At 40.3% G+C, this 23,297-nt stretch overlaps 3 protein-coding genes across 5 annotated transcripts in view; all 3 read left to right on the forward strand.

Annotated features, from left to right (window-relative positions):
* The window catches only part of llgl1 (LLGL scribble cell polarity complex component 1), a 46,697-nt gene extending 38,102 nt beyond the window's left edge, over positions 1-8,595 (forward strand). For all 3 annotated transcript variants that reach the window (XM_023395834.1, XM_087170926.1, XM_087170927.1), the window contains 12 exons: positions 454-558; positions 754-1,046; positions 1,166-1,316; positions 1,386-1,524; positions 1,637-1,950; positions 2,040-2,231; positions 2,650-2,722; positions 3,656-3,770; positions 4,249-4,313; positions 5,313-5,448; positions 5,581-5,663; positions 6,831-8,595. In XM_023395834.1, the coding sequence (XP_023251602.1) occupies positions 454-558; positions 754-1,046; positions 1,166-1,316; positions 1,386-1,524; positions 1,637-1,950; positions 2,040-2,231; positions 2,650-2,722; positions 3,656-3,770; positions 4,249-4,313; positions 5,313-5,448; positions 5,581-5,659 (1,662 nt within the window). In that variant the 3' untranslated portion in view covers positions 5,660-5,663; positions 6,831-8,595. The remainder of the gene's footprint in view (positions 1-453; positions 559-753; positions 1,047-1,165; positions 1,317-1,385; positions 1,525-1,636; positions 1,951-2,039; positions 2,232-2,649; positions 2,723-3,655; positions 3,771-4,248; positions 4,314-5,312; positions 5,449-5,580; positions 5,664-6,830) is intronic.
* A 1,311-nt stretch (positions 8,596-9,906) lies between these two features.
* Positions 9,907-18,077, forward strand: LOC111646358 (serine protease 27-like). Its single transcript, XM_023395835.2, has 6 exons — positions 9,907-10,002; positions 12,665-12,685; positions 14,293-14,455; positions 14,774-15,042; positions 15,237-15,388; positions 16,017-18,077. The coding sequence occupies exons 1-6, from the start codon at positions 9,951-9,953 to the stop codon at positions 16,278-16,280; spliced, it is 921 nt and encodes a 306-aa protein (XP_023251603.1). The 5' UTR covers positions 9,907-9,950; the 3' UTR covers positions 16,281-18,077.
* Positions 18,078-18,495: 418 nt separating this feature from the next.
* The window catches only part of jmjd8 (jumonji domain containing 8), a 21,795-nt gene continuing 16,993 nt past the window's right edge, over positions 18,496-23,297 (forward strand). Inside the window, exons 1-5 of the mRNA XM_023395854.2 lie at positions 18,496-18,705; positions 19,828-19,923; positions 20,331-20,379; positions 20,876-20,972; positions 21,085-21,153. Of these exons, the coding sequence (XP_023251622.1) occupies positions 18,620-18,705; positions 19,828-19,923; positions 20,331-20,379; positions 20,876-20,972; positions 21,085-21,153 (397 nt within the window). The 5' untranslated portion in view covers positions 18,496-18,619. The remainder of the gene's footprint in view (positions 18,706-19,827; positions 19,924-20,330; positions 20,380-20,875; positions 20,973-21,084; positions 21,154-23,297) is intronic.

Consider the following 23,297-nt stretch of genomic DNA (forward strand, 5'->3'; position numbering starts at 1 on the left):
TAGAGGAGAGCTTCAGACGGACGTGTTGACATTGATCTGCCTGAACTGAATCTGATCAGATCAATAATCCAGAATGAGACTGAGCACAGTTTTGTGAAGAGTTGAGAAAGAGAAACGTGCGTCTCATTCAGCAGCTGCTCAGACGGATGATGGGAGAAGACGAACGGCAGTTTCTTGTTCCTGGCGTAACTCACGGTGACGCCGTCGCTCGGCTGCTGATCACGTGACTCAGAATTCGTTGGCATCTTTGGCGACGCTGAAATAACACTTTTTTTATTTCTCTCTCTCGTTAGGCCCAAACTGTTTCAAACTGTCTGACGTTTACAATCACCAGACAGGAAGTGACACAGATTTTAAGATGTTGACGCACAAAAACCGCAAACTGCCTGTGCGTGGTTTTCGTAACATCCGACTGACTCCGGTGTACGTGTGTGTTTGTGTGTTTGTGTGTAGGTGGGCTGCTTCGACCCGTACAGCGATGACCCCAGGCTGGGCATCCAGAAGATCAGCCTGTGCAAATACAGCAACAAGCTGGTGGTGGCAGGAACTGCTGGACAGGTGACGCAAACGTGATCGTACTGAGATCTGTTTCTGCTTTTAAACCACATGTAGAAATGACATTTAGATATGTTGACAGAGACCAGCAGAGCGCCGCGTAGCTGTGGGCGGGGCCACGGGAAAGGAACACTTTTAAAAACACCCACAGAAACAATCAGTTCAGACGTAGCTTCTTGACTTCCTGCGTGTCTCCAGGTGATAGTGTTGGGTTTGAGCGACGAGCGCTCGGACCACGTGGTGGACGTGTCGGTGGTTGACCTGCTGCAGGACAGGGAGGGCTTCACCTGGAAGGGCCACGACAGACTGGAGCCGCGCCTTAAACCCGCCCCCTTCCCCCCGGGCTTCCAGCCGCTGGTGCTGGTGCAGTGCCTGCCCCCGGCCTCCGTCACCGCCGTGGCGCTGCACGCAGAGTGGAACCTGATCGCCTTTGGGACGAGTCATGGGTTCGGCCTGTTTGATTACCACCGACGAAACGCTGTGCTGGCCAGGTTAGAAACACACACACATATATATATATACATGCATAGATGCATAGGACACGGGCGTCTGACAAATGAACCAAACTCGATCCAGAAAGCCACGCTCTACTTCCTGGTTGTGCCCCCAGGTGTACCCTGCACCCTAACGACTCGTTGGCGATGGAGGGGCCCCTGTCCAGAGTCAAGTCCCTGAAAAAGTCCCTACGGCAGAGCTTCAGGCGCATCCGCAAGAGCAGGGTGTCGGGGAAGAAACGCACCATCACCAGCCCCGCCAGCAAGGTAAATGACTCTCTCTCCGTTTGTACGAGGCTTCGCTCAGAACAGAGAGACTGAATCCATCTGTGACAGGTCCAGGAGGCCAACGCCGCTTTGGCAGAGCAGGAGGAAATGGCGCCCGTACAGCGAAGGATTGAACCCCGGTCAGCGGACGACTCGCTGTCTGGAGTGGTCCGATGTCTTTGCTTCGCTGACACCTTCCTGCGTGACGGTGCGTTCACTTCCTGGTTGAGATTGTTGACTGGACGTAGAGCTCTCACTCTGACAGATCAGTGTTTTGTTTGTATTATTGTTATTCATCGTCACTGCGCTCTAACCACCAGGTACACACCATGGCCCCACACTATGGGCGGGCACCAACTCGGGCAGCGTGTACGCCTACGCTCTGGAGGTTCCCGGCGTGGGCTCGGGCCGCGTGTGTGAGCGGGGCGGGGCGAGCGAGAGCAGTGTGTGCGTGGAGGCGGTGTTGGGCAAAGAGATTCAGCTGATGCACAGGGCTCCTGTGGTGTCGATCTGCGTGTTGGACGGCCGGGGGAAACCGTTACCGGACCCGTACGAAGCCTCGCAGGACCTCGCCATCGCACCGGATATGACCAACGCTCACTCTGTCCTCATCGCGTCAGAGGAACAGCTCAAGGTGGAGAAGGAAAAACTCTCTTTGTATCTGAGAGACTGTCAGAGACTCAGGAAGTTACAGTCTTTCCCTCTCTCTCTCTCTCTCTCCAGGTGTTCTCTCTCCCCAAGGTGAGCGCCAAGACCAAGTTCAAGCTGACGGCGCATGAAGGCTGCCGGGTGAGGAAGGTGGCGCTGGTGGTGTTCAGCTCCACGGCTCAGGAAGACTACAGTGAACACACACTGGTGTGTCTGACCAACCTGGGAGACATGCACCTCTTTAACATCCCGGGCCTCCGACCACAGGTGGGGCTAAGGGGCGGGGCTTAGGGGGACGGTTGTGTGTGTTTGTGTGTGTGTGCGTGCATTTTAATGGTGTTTATAGTAACTGTGCAGTGTTATTGGTACCATTGGAAAAAGAATGATTATGTTCTCTCTCTCTAACTTTAAAAGAGTGATGAACCTGCTGAGACGAACTCGTTGTTCAATACTTTGCGACTTTTAAAAAGCATTAAACAACAAGTTCATCACTCTTAAGTGTCCCCCCGGAAACACTTCCTGCAGCGAGTATTTGCAGCTGTATCTATTAGTTTGTGTTTTGTCTGTTTTAATGTGTTTTCCTGTAGCTGCAGTGCTTTGACCTCTCAGAGCCACCGTAGCATCGCGATAGTGCTGATGATTCCCACCGCTGCTTATCACTGATGTCTTCTTTGTGTGTCCTCAGGTGCGCTACGACTGCATCCGCAAAGAAGACATTAGCGGCATTGCATCCTGCGTTTTCACCAAGAACGGACAAGGTGAGGAGATAAAAGTGAAAACACCGTTTCATTCAGACACTGGCAACTAGAAGATATTTAACATTTTCAACAATGAAACGAGACAACACCTCGAGACACAATGCAGGGAGAGATGAGGACAGTCAGACCAGGTGAAGGGTCAGTTCACAAGAAGTATTGTCTCACACTGTGGTATCAAGCCATGCAGATAGTTTTGGTTTTATTTTCCAACACTCTGAGACATCTGTTTGTTTGAGACCTCTGCCTCCATCCCGGTGCAGCGGAGGTGAAACATTATATTAAAAAAATATCAACAAGAGCATTTCTCTCCAGGACAATGAGACATTTTTCACAGTCGAAGTGGTAACGGTCTAATTTAGGGTGACGCAGATGTCCATGTTTTCCAGATGTGTAACGTTGCGCTTGTTTTTGTCAACAGAGAGGACTGGTCGTTACAGCAGCTTCAGAAATAAAGTTATCCAAATCATTTTTTTTTTGTCTCTAGGCAGAGAAAAGGTTAGCTGGCTCACTCATTGGTCAGGAGTTCATTACCAGGCAGTGAACTAACAAAAACTAACATTCCCAAATCCTCCGAGCTGGGACTTGAATGAATAGTTTTTATGTTTGAAGAAGTGAAGAAGAAGAATTTACTCGACTGTCTGCAATGAATCACAACCTCGAATACTCTTCTTTTGATCTGCAGACACTTACGAACTAAAGGAATATAAATAATGGAGGAACAGACAGACAATTGGACCTTGCGATAGCTTCAAATGTAGGGAGTCGTTTTGATCAGTCGTCCTTCACCATAGTTTATTACAGTACAACAATTTCCATGGTCAAAATACATGAAACCGAAACATTTTAATTATATATTGACACTTTAGTCTAACTGCTGTTTGTTTGTTTGTTTGTTTGTTTGTTTGTTTGTTTGTTTGTTTGTTGTTCCCACAGGCTTTTACCTGATCTCCCCCTCAGAGTACGAGAGGTTCTCACTGTCTGCGAAGGTCCTGACTGAGCCGCTCTTCTCTGTGCAGTTGGACCGGCCACTAGAGCCCACACCTGCCAGGTAACACACACACACACACACACACACACACACACACACACACACACACATATTTAGATTAGATGCTTCGCCTCTACCAAATTGCATTCCTGATGTATTAATTGACGACTGCAGGGACACCCAAACTCTTCCAGGTGAACTGAATGCAGGTGAACATGAGATCAAGCACACCTGAACGTTTTTCATACTGACTTACACAACTTGCATATCTCTTAATATCAGTAGCAAAGTAAGTATAAAATTTAACAAATGATGGGAAATAAAAGTGAGAGAATAGTAACAAATACATTTCATATTTTCTGAGGACCCACCCTAAGTCTGTTAAGGACCCTTGGTGGTCCCTAGACCCCACGTTGGGAACCACTTGAGCTTGAGGCGCTCAGCTGCATGTGAAACCAAAGAAATGAAACTTTCTTACTGTTGTTGCTTCGTTGTTGCTCCGTCCACGGCCAAAGTAAACGCTCGTGTGTCTCCTCAGCGACGGTACGACAACGCAGCCGCAGGCCAACGGAACCCACAAGAACCAGATGGGTCAGGCTGAGGGTAGGTCCAAACACACACACACACACACACACACACACACACACACACACACACACACACGCCTTCCTCTTTTTATTTCTCTCCCACTTCATCTCTCTCTCTCTCTCTTGTCTCTCTGAGACTCTTAAACCCTCGATCAGACCTGGCAGGGGTTCCCATCTCATCTCATCTCCATGGCAACCACTCAGTATGCCCCAGTTGCCTCTCCTGCCCGGCACCTCCCTCCCTGGCAGGAAGTGATGGTTGTTGTGGCGACCAGCGTAGACCAGTTTGTTTATGACACTGAAACCTCAGACTTTAAGAACCAGTCATTCAGACGACGCAGAACGTTTTAATGGTTTTTTTCCCCCATTTTGACAAATTGTAAGAATTAATGCTCCATGAAAAGAGTTTAAAGGAAGGAATGAGGCTTTGAAAGACTTAACCAGCTTTTAACTTTCTCTTTTTGATGTTGTTTTGAATTCAGAAACAACCTTTTTTTTGCAAATACTTTTGTTTTTCTCAGAGGAAAGAACAGGAGGAAGGATGTGTGGCAGCATTCGAACAACTACACTTGAGCAAATTTTGTGAAATCGTCACTTTCCAAATCTGTTAAACTCTCTAAGAACTCTGACCTTGACACGGTGAATGTGTTTCGACGCAGTTGCTTATGAATTTCACAGAGGGGGTAAATATCTCTCTATCTATTAGCATTAATTTCGAGTCCTATTTGAAGCCGCTGGATGAACATGTTCCCTCTCTGGGTTCGGTCTCCACCACCACCAAGTATCTGGCTCTTTAGCTGCTAAATGCTCCACTGTGTTCAGCAGCTGGTCGCTAACTCCTCTCACGTTACAAGTAGTTATAACGTATTGTTCACATAGAAGTGTTTGACGAGAGCAGCTTTAAATGTTCAAAACCAAATCTGTCTCCACCATTTCTATGCCGTAACATTTCAAGTGTATTTGTCAGGTCACAAACATCCTCCAGCCCCTGACTCTCTGGGTTCCTCCCTCACAGGTCAAACAGAGGGGCCCCCCAGCTCCCTGTCCTCCCCCGTCCTGGACACCCCACTGGACTCCCCCCTCAGCTGCGCTGACCTCACCCTCGACTCCACAGGAGAAATCACGGTGGAGGACGTCAGGGACTTCCTAACGTAGGCGTACACGTTCACATGCACACGTTCTCTCAGCTGGCGTCGTTAATTCATTTTCAGGAGTTAATTACTGGTGTGTGTGTGTGTGTGTGTGTGTGTGTGTGTGTGTGTGTGTGTGTGTGTGTGCTGCAGCACTGTGGACGAAGCAGAGAATAACCTGAAGAACATTAAAGAGGAGGAAGGACGCTCGACCGGCATCCTCATCAACTGAACAGGTGAGACGCAGAGAGATGAGCTGCTTTCATGTTCACTCACATTTCTCCTGCAAACTCAACAGGACGAGCAGATGCATGAGCGAGTGGACACACTCACACACACACACACACACACACACACACACACACACACACACACACACACACACACACAGACACCTGTTTCTAATGGAGCTGGTCCAGAGTGTGCAAACTTCAAAGAGTCGTTCTGTCTGAGCGCCGCATTCCAGTAACGAGCCGTCCGCTCTGTTTTCCCGCTCGGTGCCTTTGAAAAGTCGGTGGAGCAGAAATCATTTCCACCAACTCACTGATGAGATTTTCACCGTCTCACACTCGGGGTCACGGTGTTTGTTCCCTTGCTCTGTACTCTGCCTGTGACTTCTTTATTCCCCTTTTATTATTTATTCACATTTATGTTTTATTTTGTTCAGTTTTTCTTTTCTGTTTTCTTGAGCCGGCTGCGTCTACTTCCTTTAATCAGCTGATACTGACGCGTGTCCTGAGCTGCTTCTCGTGGTTTAATGACAAGAACACAGGAACACGTTTATCATTAGGGAGAAGCTCAACATGGCGTGAAGCGATGACACGTTTACCTCCTCTGCTCTAATAGCACTGATCCATCCAGCTACATCAGTCCGCAGCCACAGGACTCGGATCAGGAGGAGGTTGTTGTTTACGTCTCCTTCCTCTGCGCTGGTTTATAACTCTGCTGCCCCCTGCTGGTGCCATCTGAAGCTACAGCGTAACACAAGTCAACTTAATAATCTTTATTAATTATGTTAATTTTTTAACTTATTGAAAAAAATATTAAATATTGAATTTGTTATATTTATATATATATTATTAGTAATTTAGATTCTATATTAATTAGGGCAGATATTTTTTTCATTATTGATTAATCATTTAAACTTTAACCTTTTTTTGTTTATCTATAAAATGCTAATTAACGGTGACAGATGATGTCATGTTTTACCAGAGCACAAAGTGACTTCTGAAAATTTTTCTGAAGAACGTGCAAAACTCAAAAGTTAAACTGAAACGAATCCTCACATCAAAGAAGCCAAAGCTTTTTTTCTTTTTTTTTTCATTGTTTTTATGAAGCTGATCTGTGTCTTCATGTGAAATGTTGACGTCTTTGCTCATGTTCTCCTCTGATTGCTGTTGAAGTATTACAGGGAGGGGCTCGAGCGGTCTGGATGGACTTGGATTTCAGTGCTGCACCACAAACATCTCCCATCAGCCCTCACTGCGGAGCCAGCACTCTGCACCCTCCTGGCTCAGACCGGGAGGAAAGCCTCACTATGGACAAAGAACACATTGAAGACTCTTGTTGTGGCTTCTTCTACTGGAAGAACTGAATCTTCTTCTCCTGTAACCACTTTGGAAAACACACAAAGTCCAACTGAGGGCGACCCCGGTTCTGGACGGACTCGGAGCTCACGATTCCGGTTTCAAGAACGTCATCCATCTTGACGCTCGGTGTGATCTAGTCAGCCCCCCCCCCCCCCCCCCGAGGTGCAGTTGATTTGCCTTACCCTGTGTCGTGTGCAGGTGGAGGAGGTGTGTAAATGAACTATTTTCAAACCAGAGTTGTTCCACAGAAGCACATTTTCTCTGTCTACTGGTACTGAAGGAAAAGAACCGAGATCCTGGAGGTGTTTTGTATCGCAGAGATTGACGCTCTGTTAAATACGTTTCGTGTGGCTTTTGGAGAAAGTGAAGATATTTTAATGACAAATAAGAGTGGGTGGAAGCAGGAGGAAAGAACTGACGGTGATTTCAAAGGGAACCAGCTGGTGAAGAGGGAAGCGAAGGTGGTGCTACGAATTTAGGACTAGAGCATATTTTGGTGAAATAATATTTTTGACACTTTTTGAAAAGCCTTTTATTGCTAAATTCACGATCTGAGTTGTTAATACATTCTTAATTTCTCTCAACCTCAATCCAAATTTGTTAAATCCTGGTTTTCATCAGGCCGAACTGGTCGAGCGTCACGTGAGGAGGAAGTGGGCCGTTTATGGTACGACATCGCTGCGGTAAATTTTTTAACCAGCCTCACATTCTGCTCTTCCACCTTTCACCTGTGTGACGGCAGCACTGTTTAACAATGAGCACAGTGTTGTTGTGTGACCCCTCAGATCGACGGCCTGCGGTCAGTTTTCAGAATAAAGTTTCGGTTTTTATCCTCATTTTCTGCTCGTGTTTGGTAAAACCAGCATCGATGAGAGGAAGGGAAGGAGATGAAGGTAAAGAATGTGGTAAAATTGAATCTTCCCTCCGCCGTCGACGGTTCATCATCTCACACAGAAATCTTCTGGACGGGACTCAGGGACGTGTGGCGAGGGAAGCGAAGTCAGTCTGAACGCTAAGTGTAATGTATCGTGATGCACCCAGGAGATTTCTGTTTTGGGTTTCTGTGAATTGGTGCATTCTGGGTAATACTGGCTAGATGCAGAGCTTTGATCACCAGAACTTTTAACCCCCTTGTGTTTTTTTTTTTTTTTAAGTTTCACTGTGTAAAAAAACAAAACAAAAATGTATACAGTATCTATATGTAGGTCCTGAGAAGACAGGTTTATCACGATGAGCCGATGATAGAGTGAAAAGCGCTCGGTGTTACAGCTGCTCCGTCAGTGAAAGAAAATCAGATAAAAAAAGGGACCTCACTACTAACTAATGTAGCTCAGCAGGTAGGACTCATGTTGTTTTACTCATGCGTTATCTTCTACTTGGTTATTCGGCTGACACATGAATAATTAACCCTTTCATGCTACAGCTGGCACGGTTCACCTTTTTAACTCCACAATTAAGATGAATTTGTTTCTACTTTGTGATTTAAGTTTCGTGTGTAGGATTTTAATCGGGTCATTTGGCATTTTTGGCTGATGAAGAATTGTGAATGTTAATAAAATTATTTACTCTCTCCACGGGATTTGGTCTTGCTGTTTGGTTACTTAACAGTTGTACTTATGATATTGTGATATCTGCAACACTTTCATACCTGTCATTTAAATGGCAAGCTAGCTTAGCCGTTTAGCTTAGCATAAAGACCGGAAACGGGTCGCCTGGCCAACAACATCCTCCCACCATCACCTCAAGTTTTATCTTGATAAAAAGTTTAGTTAGTTTCTAACTTTAGCTTGAAGTTATGTGTTTTTTTTTAAGTTATTTTTTGGCCATTTTTGCCTTAATTCAGGCAGCAGTGAGAGAGAGACAGGAAGTGGGGGGGGTCGGACTCGAGCCCCGGTGGTGAGGTAACACAGCGCTGGCTTCCCTTCTGCCCTGGAGAAAAACCCGTCCCTCTGGTTCTCACTGTATAATACACACTCTGCACAAAGAAACACAAATCCATTTTAATTCAATGTTGTAAAAGAGTTAAACATGAAAACCCCCAGGTGATGTGGGGAGTAAAACCGGTTTGACTTGATTCCATGTTCCTGTATTTATGAAGGGAGCAAGAGAAAGATTAGATAAGAGAACCTAATGAATCCCATGAGGGTGAAGGTGTGACTGGCCGATACGATCACACATTTTATATTGATTATAATCTATTTAATCTTTCATTACATGTTTATTTTAACCCACTAAATCAACATTATTTTTGACAAATGTTACATTTTTACAGTCACTTCAAACCCTCATTTCTATGGCGAATGTGGAAATGACAAATTTGTTACCAGAGACCAGCTTGACCTTCATGGTGCAACTCTTCAAACTGTGATAATACAGGGAGAAATCGATCAGGGTCTACTGCTACAGCAAGGTGTGACACCCGTCATTCTCCACCTACGCTGACAACACCCCACATACCTCATATACGCCCCTCTCAATCAAATAAACTGCCCGACCCAGAATGACATTGAAGGATGTAGTTCTGTGTCTCTTTGTGATCAGGAGTTGATGTCAGCCCCAGTTTCTCCAGACTTTACAGTTTATGTGTCATTATTTAATTCACACTGCACAAATCTATTTTAATTCAATGTTGTAAAAGAGTTAAACATGAAAACCCCCAGGTGTGTATTATCTACAAGCTAATATTAAATTAAATCAGCTGACACTCCGCCCAGAGCTCAGGGCCTTGAAAGATCAGGGTTAGGCAGCTAAATTTAATTATGTCTATAATAAAGGGCGTAAGTGCATAATGTCAGGTGTTGCCTTCGTGGGTGGAGAATCACAACAACCTAGGTTATCTTGACAGGTGAGCAGCTTTAGTGCAGGTCACACCTTCCTGTTCCAGACTCTGCTCGAGCGCTCTGTGTGTCCACACTCAGTTTGAAGACCGGCGCCATGGAGCTGAAGCTGCTTTGTGCTGCCGTGCTGTTGGCCTTCATGGTTACAGGTGGGTGCTGGTCAATATTCTGTAAAACGTAAAGCTGGTCTCAGTACAGTGTCAGTGTTGATCATCTGACTCGTATTTTTAATTACTACAGTGAAAAAAAAATCTGAATAGAGCAGATTGACTTTTCTGTTTCAGTATAACTTTGTATTTACAGGAAATCCAGACAATTCATTCATGTTATTCATGTATCAGTGTTTTTGTGTGTTTACAGTGTTTTTCCCTGTCTGGTCAGTTTACAGTCATAAAACTACAGAGACACAAACTGCTTTATATTCTAACATCAGACAAACAGTGAAAACTCAATAGAAAAGTGTCTTCTATGTAAAATAAATAACTTCACATTGAAAAGAAGGAAGTGGAACACCAGTATCGGGAGTCACGTTAAAAATACTTCAAATTCACTCAATCTTAAATATCCAGAACAACCAGTTTTGACTCAGTGTTGTTTGTTCCAACAGACAATCGGCTGCTCCATCAAATGACCGAATGAGTCACTCATTTCTTTTCAACAACTCGGATTTTGCTTTATTAATTACAGTTCTTTTAAATCTTTACATCAGAACAGGAGGAAAAGGAAAATCTGCTTTTCTATAAAGGAGAAAGTTTTTCATACTCAGTTCAGATCTAACTAAAGTCCAAGTTCTGTGATCAGATATAAATTTGAAGTACTTGTACTTTATTAGAGTATTTCCATTTTAATGCTATTTTATATTTCCACTTCTGCTTCATAGACAAGTGGGAAAATATTGAAGGTTTTATTCCACTACATTTATCTAACAACTGCAGTTACTTTACAAAGTAAGATTTCACACACAAAACATATGAAGATCTTATAAAACATGATACTTTCTTATAGATTAAACTGCACAACAGTATGTAAGAAAAATAAAACCAGCTCCACCTTGAGCAAGATACCCATAATGCACCTGTTATAATGAACCAGTTATATGATATTATAAAACTGACAGGACTTTTAGTACTTTATATTGCAGTGTTGCTATTTTTACTTGAGTAAAAGAGCCGAACACTTCCTGGACAGCGGGATAAGAGCGGCGTGTCTGGGCTGGATTGAACCTGTAATGACCAGACCAGGATCTAAAGGCTAATAAATGAAAAACAGCCTCAGATTTAAAGGAACAGTTCCACATTTCAGGAAATACACTCATTTATTTTCTTGCAGAGAGTGAGATGTCTGTACGGTAAATATGAAGCTACAGCCAGCAGCTGCTTATCTTAGGTTAGCTTAGCATAAAGACTGGAAACAGGGGGAAACAGCTAGCCTGGCTATATCCAAAGATCAAATTATGTAACACTACAAAAAACAACCCTGTCTCAAAGAAACTATTTTCAAATACAAATAAACTATTCTCCCAGTTGTAGCACCGGCTCAAGGTCAAGGTCAAGGTCATGGAAAGATGGTGGTTTAGATTAAATGTCTGAAGTCACTTTTTCTGTATTAAACCAGACCAGGATCTTTCCCGAACCTGAACCAAGAGCTGTGAGTCTGAACAGAACCAGAAACCCGTTGAATAAAACTGTCACTACAGGTGGATAAATTTACTGCGGGATCAGAGAGTTTGGTGGGAAACAAACACTTAATGTTGACATGGTGATAATGGCTGGTAAGTGGATGTACAGACATGAGAGTGGCATCAGCCTCAGTATGTAAGTTACCAAAATAAAAGTCCCCTTAATTTTTCTGATAAATGATAAACAACCGTGTTACAAAACATCTGGTTCATTGATAAAAGGAACAAGTTCGTGTACTTCAAATGTTAGGGGTAGAAGTCACGCTGACTACAATTCCCAAGGTGCATTTTGGCAAGAAACATCCAATCACAGAGCTTAACATTTGGTCACATGAGCTGCTAACGGCGGGAGAGAAAACTGACAACACAATCTGCAGCTTAAATCAGTTCACATTTTAATCATAGTTCGGTTTTGACAGAATTCAGCACATGAACATCCGTTTTTACTTCTGCAATATTATAAATTATCACCAGCTTCATTTAGTCAGATTAAGATTAATTAAGTAAAGTCTTAATTTGAAAAGTTTCCCCAGCTGAGAGATAAATAACAGTAACAGTATAAAGCAGCATTAAATAAGTAGGTATCTAAAACTTGTACTTAATTAAACTTAACTAACGACGTTACTTGAGTAAATGTGCTTCCACCAGCGGTCGGTCCGTCGCTCCGACTCTGATCACCAGAAAAGTATTTCAGTGTTTTTAAAGGAAACAAGCCACAGATGAAGAAGATTACTTTTCGAAGCATGGCAAAAATTCCCAGTGAAAACATTCGATCTGATTAGTCAATGTCTCGACACACAGTGAAAACATCATTTATCTCATGACACATTCCTCTCAGGTCAAGAGTCGTGGTTTCTTTGGTTCAGCCGAAGGCCACGTGCACGACCTCACCCTGCGACATGCTCGACCTCACCCTGCGACATGCTCGACCTCACCCTGCGACATGCTCGACCTCACCCTGCGACATGCTCGACCTCACCCTGCGACATACTCTGGTGTAGGAAGCCGCTGTTCTTGTTGTTCACACTTCTCCGAACTGTGCTCAGTTTCCGACGGAGAGATTTCTCAATCTCTACACTACAAACAGTTTCCATGACGTAACACAGTGTTTTATTTTATTGTGTCTCCAACAGGAAACAACACACAGTCGGATGGTGAGTTTTTTTTTTCCTCCTTTTGTTTATTCATTTCATTTCTCTTTTGCCAAGATAACACCTGGCTGACTCACCTGTTTTCTCTGTTTACACAAAACACACACACGAGTGGAGGGGAGAGAGGTTTTAAACGGCCTGCGAGCTCTCGACATGAACCCGGTCTGAATACAGAGATGTGGTTCCTCCACAGCTGTCCGTTCATGTTCATGTTCCCCAGAAGAAGAACCCTGATAACCTTGGTGACCTGCTGACTTTTTATTGCCCTTGCACCTGTCTCATGAATGGATTATGAAACAAAAACCCACAGCACGCACACAGGAGCGAGACACTTCCTGTTATGGTCATTTTAAATCTGCCACATCAGATTTTCACTGCAGGATTATCGTGGCCAAAATAATTCACAGCAATGATAATGTCGTGATCTATAGAACATTTGAGAATAAGAATAATAATGATGCTATCAGTCAAATTCAATTTTATCTAGTTTATTGTGTGTTTTGTCTCTTTATGGCAAATTAATTAAAGATTATTTAATAATTAAGCTGCTTCAAATACATTTAATCACTTTCTTGATTGAATTATTGATTAATACCGTTGTTGTGTTTATTCGTTAAGTAAAGCTGCTCTGCCTCTGTCCAAAGTTAAAACACACATATTGATCTGATTCAGGTTTAATTGTTAATTCTGCCTAAAATTTTTGCTCAATACTTTAATTCCAGCTTGAAACTCACAAATTGATATTTTTACCTTCCCTATAGCAGGTAGGTGTGTTTCTGAACTTTGGACTGATCCAGGTTGTTTCCAGCCTTTATCTTCCTCCTGGCTCAGATATGAGAGCGACATCCACCTGAACGGCTCGTTCACAGCAACAAACATGTCACAGTTATAAATCTTTGCTCTCTACCAGAGGTCAGGGGCTCACCCAAGCTCTCACAGTTCATCCTCTAGGGACCTTGAATATCTACAGCAAATTTGTTGGTGATTCATCAAATAGTTGTTGAGGTATTTCACTCAGAATCAAAAATGTCAACCTCATGGTGGCGCTAAAGAAAGATTCAGAGGACCGACAAAATCAGGAGGGTTCATCCTCAGGGGAACATGAATGTCTGCATGAAATGTCAAGAGAATGAATTCAGTAAATGTTGAGATATTTCACAGATTTGATGAAAACCACCTGCTGGTGGAAGCTGGATGAAAAGTCAGAGGATCACCAAAATCAGGAGGGTTCATCCTCAGGGGAACATGAACGTCTGCATGAAATGTCAAGAGAATGAATTCAGTAAATGTTGAGATATTTCACAGATTTGATGAAAACCACCTGCTGGTGGAAGCTGGATGAAAAGTCAGAGGATCACCAAAACCAGGAGGGTTCATCCTCTGGGGAACATGAACGTCTGCATGAAATGTAGATGTAATTTGTTCAATAGTTGTTGAGATATTTCAGTCTGGACCAGACACTGTGATCCACAGAGCTGGTGGAGCCGGAGTATAACCGAACCTCCACCAATGAGAGCGCAGGGACAGAAAGAAATAACACAGCAACAAACACTTGACAGAAACAGCTGAGACCAACTGTGATCACATGAACTTTGACTGTTTCCCTCCAGTTTGTGGCACCGCCCCCCTCAACACAAAGATCGTAGGGGGTGAGGATGCTCCTGCAGGGGCGTGGCCATGGCAGGCCAGTCTGCACAGAAACAACTTTCACTTCTGCGGAGGCTCCCTCATCAACAACCAGTGGGTCCTGACGGCTGCTCACTGTTTCCGCAGGTGAGCTCCGACACACCCCTCAGCACCTCACCTGTCCAAACACAGAGAGAACAAGCAAGAGATTTAACACAACAAAGAGAAAATACAATGAAGGCGTTGTAGGCCGACACTTTACAGCCACTCATCATGAACCAACTTCACTTTAAGAAAACCTGCAGTATGTTGAGGTTGAGTTAAGGAGAGAACATGAGTTGATTCCACTACATCCCTGCATGATGTTTTACATGCATGAACTCCAATTAAACAATTTCACAGAATAAAAAATAAGAATGAGTAAATCATATTTACACTCACGTGTTGTCATGTTGTGTTTCTCAGCACCAGCACCGCTGGTTTGTTGGTTTACCTCGGACGTGAAACCCAAGAAGGCACAAATGTTAATGAGGTGTCCCGGACTGTGTCCGAGATCATCAGGAATCCAAACTATGACAGCAGCACGAGTGATAACGACATCGCCTTGTTGAGACTGTCCTCACCAGTTGACTTCACCAACTACATCAGACCCGTGTGTCTGGCGGCGGGCGACAGCGACTTCAGGGCCGGGACGACCTGCTGGGTCACCGGCTGGGGAACCATTCAGAGCGACGGTAAGTATCATTATTATTATTATTATTATTATTATTATTATCCAATGATATTTAAATCAACAACAAATACTCAGGAGAGTAATGACACAAACAAACATGTCTCACAAAGTGTCGAACTTTCTATCAAAGGTTTAAAGGAGTTCAGACCTCAAACCTTCAGCTCTGTAAATACTCACGTCTCTTTCCTCCGTCAGTTCCTCTTCCTTCACCTCAGAGGCTGCAGGAGGTCGATGTTCCCGTCGTGTCCAACAATCAGTGCAGCGAATCCTACGCAAGCAACAACATCGGAATCACAAGCAACATGATCTGCGCCGGTCTACCTGAGGGAGGGAAGGACTCCTGCCAGGTGAGTCTGTCTGCTGACACTGTGGGGATGTTTCTGATGAATCAGCTTAACATCTAATAAAGTCAGAATCAGAGATCAGTCACAGGCTTTTCACTGCAGAACCAGTGCTTTTACTTTTTATACTTCAGGTATATTTTACTCATTAACACTTAAAACCTCCAGCATCAAATTCAGTTCACTCAAAAAACTTCTTTCAAGGTTCAACAGAATAAACTACCTGCGTTAACTGTTTCATTATATTACTAAGAATCATGGGTAAATACGGCTGCGAACTACTGACAGAAATGTGATTAAATGCCAATAAGTTCATGTAGTTAATAAATAATCTTTAGACTTCATTTTTTTCCCCGTCATTCTGACTTTGAAAGAGATTTTGAACTATATTCTAAAAAAGGTGTTAAAACTTTTTGAATGTAATTTGTTGAACACTGCAGAAACCATGTTCTTTAAAATCCTGCATCAGTAATAATCCAACAATATAACGTGTTTTTGTGTTTTTTTAATCTGTGGTATTACTACTTTTACTTTAGTGAGGAATCTGAGAACGTCTTCCTCTACTGAGTTTAATGGTTTCCAGTGTATTGACACATTTCCTGGTGATAGTAACCGTGATGTTTCACCTGTGCAGGGCGACTCAGGCGGCCCCATGGTGAGTAAAGACGGATCCAGGTGGGTCCAGGCCGGAGTGGTGAGTTTTGGAATCGGCTGTGCTGAACCCAGTTTCCCAGGAGTCTACGCCCGAGTGTCAGAGTATCAGACCTGGATCAACAGCCAGATCTCCACCAACCAGCCGGGCTTCGTCACCTTCAACAGCTCCTCCTCTTCCTCCAGCGTCGGTCCAGCCGCCGCAGTCGTCCTCCCCGTTCTCCTCTCTCTCTTTGTCCTCTCATAGGAGGTTTCATGATGCCAGAGTTTGTCAGGTCGGATTAATGTAGAGTGGAATAACTGTAAAAACATCCAGCTGAATGAAGTTCACGTCTCATATACTTTGCGATTCTTTCGTCTTAAAACAAACAAAAAAAAGTGCATCAAGAACCTAAATCTAAATGAACTGATTAATCAGTCTGTGAAGAGTTTTGTTTTTTATCATCATATAAAACAAATTAAAAAAGCAAATCCTCCTTTCTTTAAAAGCTAGAATTAGTAGAATTAGAGAATCAGTCCAGAAAAGTGTTTGTAGAGCTTCATGTTTTATTTGTCATCATGACTGACATGTTTCATCACAGCAGCACAATCAGCTGCTCGTTACAAGGTTAACGAGGCGCTGGCCTGAATAAACACAGGTGTGCAGCAGACATGTGCGCTGTCAAACAACAGGAAGTGGAAAAGATTGACAGGTTCAACATTCTGGTCGTTCCAGGTCTTAACGAGACCTGTCTCATAACAATGTCTGGCTCTTGATCTATGATGCAGTGATTGTACTTATTGTCCCTGAACTCGCACTGTGCTGATATTTGTATTCTGCTGCACACCTGTGTTTAGTCAGGCCACTGCCTTGTTTGTGTTGGATGTGCGCAGTTTATTGTCGAACCCTTTAATGCTCTGATGACGAGCTGTGACTGAAAACGCGTCAGTCATGATGAAAGAATTAAATGTGAAGCTCTACAGGCACGTTTAGTTTGACGCCACCTTTTCCACTTCTGAACTGATTTGTTCTGTTCACACTCAGCACTTGTTTCCATTTAAAGGAAAATAATTGAATGTTTTCACATATTTTTGTTTGTAAAATGAATCAAAAGATCATTAAATTTACCAGTTAATAACTGTATTTCCTTTAAACTATGAATTCAAGAATTTTAAAGAACTAATTTAACAAATTTATTAATATTCAATTAAACTGTTCATTTGTTTTCTCCTTTAACATTTAACGTTTCCATTTTATGATCATTTAAATTTAATTACGTGAAAGATGTGTCACCTTCGAATTAATGTTAATTTATAAAACAAATTAATTATAATCTGGAACATGTTCAACTGACACAAATTAAAAAGGAAAAACCTCTTAAATTAATGTTTAATTTTACAAAAATAATAACTATTAATTCACAATTTAAAGACAGAACAAGAAAATAAATTTGAACATTTAATTGCTATTTTGTATCTATTGTACCTATTTAAGATGTAATGACTGATCATAATTAAACACTAAAATGAATAATTACTCCATGCACAGACTCTTATCACAGCCATTTAACTGAACAGGTTTTAGCCTGAAGTTGATCCAATATAGAAACTATATTAAGTCTTTGTTTAGATGTTGACGCTCTGCTGTTTTACCTGAATTTCTTTTTGTGTTTTTGAGCACAAATATGAAACATTTGCACTGATGGTGGATTTTATAAACTTGAACCTGTGATGTGACGGTGAAGAAACATCTGTCAACTCTAATACCTCTTTATTTTCTTATTGATCCGTTACTGTAACTTTTTTGCCTTCTGATTACTTTTGCACTGAGAAACTGCAACTGTGATTTACTGTCTATGCATAGCTTACATGAAGTACGTCAAAATTATATTCACAGTTGGATTATATTGGATTGCACTGTACAGGTGTTCCTACTTGTTTGGTATCTGTGTGTAAAGGTGTTTTTAAAGTAATTGTTTTTGAATGCATTTTAAGAACAATATTAAATGATTTGTATCTTGGGCCTTTTGACTGTATAATGTTAAATAAATTCTTTTTTTCTTAATATTTGGTGTTTTGATGCTGTAATATAAATGCATGTTCGCCTGTAATACATTCACGTGAGGAAAAAAAGGATATTAATTAACTCCTTAATTCAGAAAAGAGGATTTTTGCTGCTCTATTTTTCTGAAGTAAGAAAATCATTATTTCAGAATTCTGAGACAATTATTTTGTTAATCTCTCATTAAGAGAACAGATTATAATGATAGTGATGATCATTTTATTTTATTTTATTAAATTTTTATTTATTTATTATTCATTTATTTCATATTTTCTTGACAATACTATTATTTCGTATATTTACTTTATCTTTCGTATCCAGTGTTACTTGTATGCGCACTGCAGCCTGGGTTTGACAGAGTTTTAGAGCCCATAGTTCCCATGTACCCTGAATGCAGCACAGTCCCGGTCAGCTTAATGTGGTGTTTTCTGATTGGAGCTCCGACAGGAAGCGCTAAGACAGTTCATGCCCTGTGTTTATGTGACATATTCGCCTCATACAGGCTTTATTTTGTTAAATTTAAGTTTTCTGTGATTCCGTTTTGAATGGAACATAAAAACACACAGTTTGTTGTGATATGTCTCCTTGTCGTATTGAGGGCAGAGGAGCGGACAGATGACGGAGGAGGCTGGTGAGTTCACAGACCTGTTTCAGCAATAAACCGACATGTTCTAGACGTCTTTTTAAGAATATTTTCAAATTTCCAGTTTTTAAATCTCCTGTAATATTGAATGTACCGCAAAGTGTCTTCTAGTGTCTTCTTACGTAGCGATAACCGCCATTCTGACTGACGTCACACCAAACTTCATTTAAAAATCTGTCGGTTTAACGGCTGTTTTAGTACCAGTTAGTTTAAAGTTCGATATTCGACGGATAGTCGCTCGTGAGGATTGTTAGCTCACCTCCCTACTACACTCCTACCCCTCCGCTGGTTGTTCACTTAGGGACCATCATTAAATTACTGTTTTAATGACATAATACCGATGTGTTTTTATGCACCTTCATATTAGTGAAAATTGTGATTAAAAAATAAAAATGATATCAAATTGGTCTCATCGAGCTCACCTACTTTGATTGTTAATGTCTAATACATGAATTTTTCATAAATATTTTATTTTTTTCCATAGCTTCTAAATACACAACTAAAAATAGATGCAAAATAAACACAAAGAGACTCAAAATAGTTAAGATTAGATGCAAAATGACCATAAATATCAAATGTCAACTTTAAAAAACAAAAATCTTGTTGTGGGTGTCCTCCAACTTTGTATTTTCTGACATTAGGTTAAAAAGACTAACAATAATTATCGCTCCTCACAGATGAGTCTGTTATATTATCTATCAGTCAGTATTTTCATTATTGATTAATACCCACATTTCCCAAAAGGCCCAGATGATGTGTTCTGATATGGTGTTTTGATTTCACCAACAATCCCAAAAAAAAAAAACAAATACATTAAAGATTTAACAAAGAAAAGCATCAAATTTTCATATTTCAGAGATTTTAGCCATCCAAATAATAAATGATCAATCAATTTTTAAACCTGTTATCTTTAAATTTTTGTCAAATGATAAATCAACTAATGGCTGCAGCTCTAGTTACATTTCCTGTCATTCAAGTTTACATCTGGGATTATGGGAGGAGGTAATTTTGGTGTAGACTTTATTTATTTTGTGATTCTTCTATGTAAGAATATCAGAACGCACAACAACAGATTTTTATTCTCATATTTGTGTCTGCCTCTGTGTTCAGGTCTTTAAATTCAGATTTCAGATTACAGGATGAAGGTCCCTGTAACATAGATGTGTTTGACAGCTCCTCTCTCTCATATCAACAGTTCATTGAAAGGTACGTAAAGCTGGATGTTTATATCCATTGAAGGTCCATATTTTACACTTTGCAAAATGGGAACTATGTTGAAGCGAATAAAGAACTTAACTGAAAGTATTTTTAAAAAACACACTGTTACATGTAGGTAAACTCTGAGCCTCTAAAACTGTTTTAAAATGAATTAAAACAAAGTAAAATTAAATAAAGTAAATAAATTATCTAAATGAATTAAACATGGGAAAATATCTCTGTCAATAGACCATTACATGTTGCATGCATTGTGGACATCTGGATACATACGAAATAATTATATATATATATACATTTATATTTGTACATAATGTGATTCATGGAGATACAATGAGCGCCTGTCTGGTTCGTTGTTAATCAGAAGCTACATGAGCTAAAAGGATTTTCTCTTGTAGATATGCATACAGCAGACCAGTCATCCTCAGAGGCCTGACTGATAACACGGTGCGTATTTAATGATTTAAATGATTTGCTGACTCATTGCTGATGTTTTTTTAATAACCGTATGTAGGAAGTGAGAAAATTGTCCACTGACTGTTCAGTTGTGACATCACAAAGTTCCAGAAGTCCTGACGGCTGGTTTTAAGGCTCAGTTTCTGAATACAGGCTGTGTGCTTTTCTCTGTGGACTGAGGCTTTGATACTTTCACAGTATTAATATAGAAGCTAGACCTGATCTATAATCACACTACACATGGACAGAGACCTTTATACCATATGGACCTTTAAAAAAATAGGTTGGGGGGTGACATAAGGTCTTTTCATTGTGTGTGATGTTTGTTGAGTTTTAAATATTAGTTATTTCAGTGTTCAGCTGGATATAAACACCCTCAGTTTGTACTGAAGCCTCATGGTCATCGTTACAAGTCAGACTGTCCCGACACTTCAGGCCTGCACTGTTAGCACTGGAGTTAAATACCTGTGTGTTGACTGTGTTTTAGAAATTCAGGTTGATGTGCTCCAAGTCAAGTTTACTACAGGACTATGGTGACCGGAGAGTGAGGCTCAGTACAGCTAACACTTACTCGTACAGGAAAGGTATGTATGACTAATACTCACTCCTGCTACGCTATGATGATCTGACAGTCACTAAAGCATTTGTTTTTTACAATGACACATTTGCTGACTCATTGTCATGAATTTGTTCCAGTGGACATCCCGTTCCAGGAGTATGTGGATATTTTCCTGAGGCCTCAATCGACTGACACCCTTGGCAGTGGTGAGTCCAGGGGGAGTTTTGTACTGTACAGATTTTAAAAAACCTTAAAGGAACATTTATGCTATTGGGCTTTAAACAGTTTAGAACAAAGCTGAGTTCATCCCTGTGCAACATCACTGAAATGTCAAATGACTCAAATTGTGCCATCTTACAATGATTGTATTATTTTTAAATTCAAGTATATGATTAAAAACAAACAGGTTGGGTTGAAAAACAGGCCTCAATGTTCAACCTCAATAGAGCAAAAGTCAGTTTACCTGTGATCAAACCTGTGAGTTCCAGTTGAGGCTAATTAACCTGTATAGTATAGTATTAAGTATTGGAAGTAATGTATAGTAAGTCAAAGAAAAGTCATAGTATAGTAGGGTATAAAAAGTGTGCCTTACTATACTATGACTTTTTATGGCTTAATATACTAGGCATTAAAAGTAATAAAAACGTCATCGTATAGTAAGGCATAAAATGTCATAAAAACAATAGTATAGTGTGGCATAGACAGTCATAAAAACTTCATCGTACATTAAGGTATGAAAAGCCATAATATATTAAGGCATAAAAATTCATAAAAATGTCATAGTATAATAAGGCATAATACCATATAGTATAGTAAGGCATTAAAAGTCATAGAAAAGTCATATTATAATAAGGCATAAAATGTCATAGTACAGTAAGACAAGAAAAAAGTTATAGAAATGTCATAGTATAGTAAGGCATAAAAACTCATAAAAATGTCATAGTATAGGAAGGCAGAAAAAGTCATAGTATAGTAAGGCATAAAAAGTTTTTAAAAATTTCATAGTATAGTAATGCAAGAAAACGTAATAGTACAGTAAGACATAAAATGTCATAAAAAAGTCATAGTAAGGCAGAAAAAGTCATAGTGTAGTAAGGCATGAAAAGTTTTTAAAAATTTCATAGTATAGTAATGCAAGAAAACAATAATACAGTAAGACATAAAATGTCATAAAAAAGTCATAGTATAGTAAGGCAGAAAAAGTCATAAAAAAGTCATAGTATAGTAAGGCAGAAAAATTCATAAAAAAGCCATAGTATAGTACGGCAGAAAAAGTCATAAAAAAGTCATAGTATAGTAAGGCAGAAAAATTCATAAAAATGTTATAGTATAGTAAGGCAGAAAAATTCATAAAAATGTCATAGTATAGTTAGGCAGAAAATGTCATATTATAGTAAGGCATAAAAAGTCATAGTATAGTAAGGCATAAAAGTCAAACAAAAATGTCATAGTATAGTAAGGCATAAAAACTCATAAAAATGTCATAGTATAGGAAGGCAGAAAAAGTCATAGTATAGTAAGGCATAAAAATTTTTAAAAAATTTCATAGTATAGTAATGCAAGAAAACGTATTAGTACAGAAGACATTAAATGTCATAAAAAAGTCATAGTATAGTAAGGCAGAAAAATTCATTAAAAAGTCATAGTATAGTAAGGCAGAAAAATTCATAAAAATGTCATAGTATAGTAAGGCAGAAAAATTCATAAAAATGTCATAGTATAGTAAGGCAGAAAATGTCATATTATAGTAAGGCAAAAAAAAGTCATATTATAGTAAGGCAGAAAAATTCATAAAAAAGTCTTAGTATAGTAAGGCAAAAAAATTCATGAAAATGTCAGAGTATATTAAGGCATAATAAGTAATAGTATAGTAAGGCATAAAAAGTCATAATATAGTTAGGCATAAAAGTCAAACAAAAATGTCATAGTATAGTTAGGCAGAAAATGTCATATTGTAGAAAGGCAAAAAAAAAGTCAGTATAGTAAGGCATAAAACTCATACAAATGTCATAGTATAGGAAGGCAGAATAAGTCATAGTATAGTAAGGCATAAAAAGTCATAGTATAGTTAGGCATAAAAGTCAAACAAAAATGTCATAGTATAGTCAGGCATAAAAACTCACAAAAATGTCATAGTATAGTAAGGCAGAAAAATTCATAAAAATGTCATAGTATAGGAAGGCAGAAAAAGTCATAGAATAGTAAGGCATAAAAGTCAAACAAAAATGTCATAGTATAGTAAGGCATAAAAACTCATAAAAATGTCATAGTATAGGAAGGCAGAAAAAGTCATAGTATAGTAAGGCATAAAAAGTTTTTAAAAATTTCATAGTATAGTAATGCAAGAAAA

Source organism: Seriola lalandi, unplaced genomic scaffold (assembly GCF_002814215.2).
Source record: "Seriola lalandi dorsalis isolate HSWRI2012SDOR001 ecotype SW California unplaced genomic scaffold, Sedor1 jcf7180002054969, whole genome shotgun sequence".
Lineage (NCBI taxonomy): Eukaryota > Metazoa > Chordata > Actinopteri > Carangiformes > Carangidae > Seriola > Seriola lalandi.

What these genes read in the sequence shown, in the direction of transcription:
- LOC111646358 (XM_023395835.2), top strand. Translation starts at nt 9,951, where the DNA reads ATGGAGCTGAAGCTGCTTTGTGCTGCCGTGCTGTTGGCCTTCATGGTT. An exon ending in GGGAACCATTCAGAGCGACG is followed by an intron (nt 15,043 to 15,236) that starts GTAAGTATCATT and finishes TTCCTCCGTCAG; the next exon opens with TTCCTCTTCCTTCACCTCAG. An exon ending in GAGGGAAGGACTCCTGCCAG is followed by an intron (nt 15,389 to 16,016) that starts GTGAGTCTGTCT and finishes TCACCTGTGCAG; the next exon opens with GGCGACTCAGGCGGCCCCAT.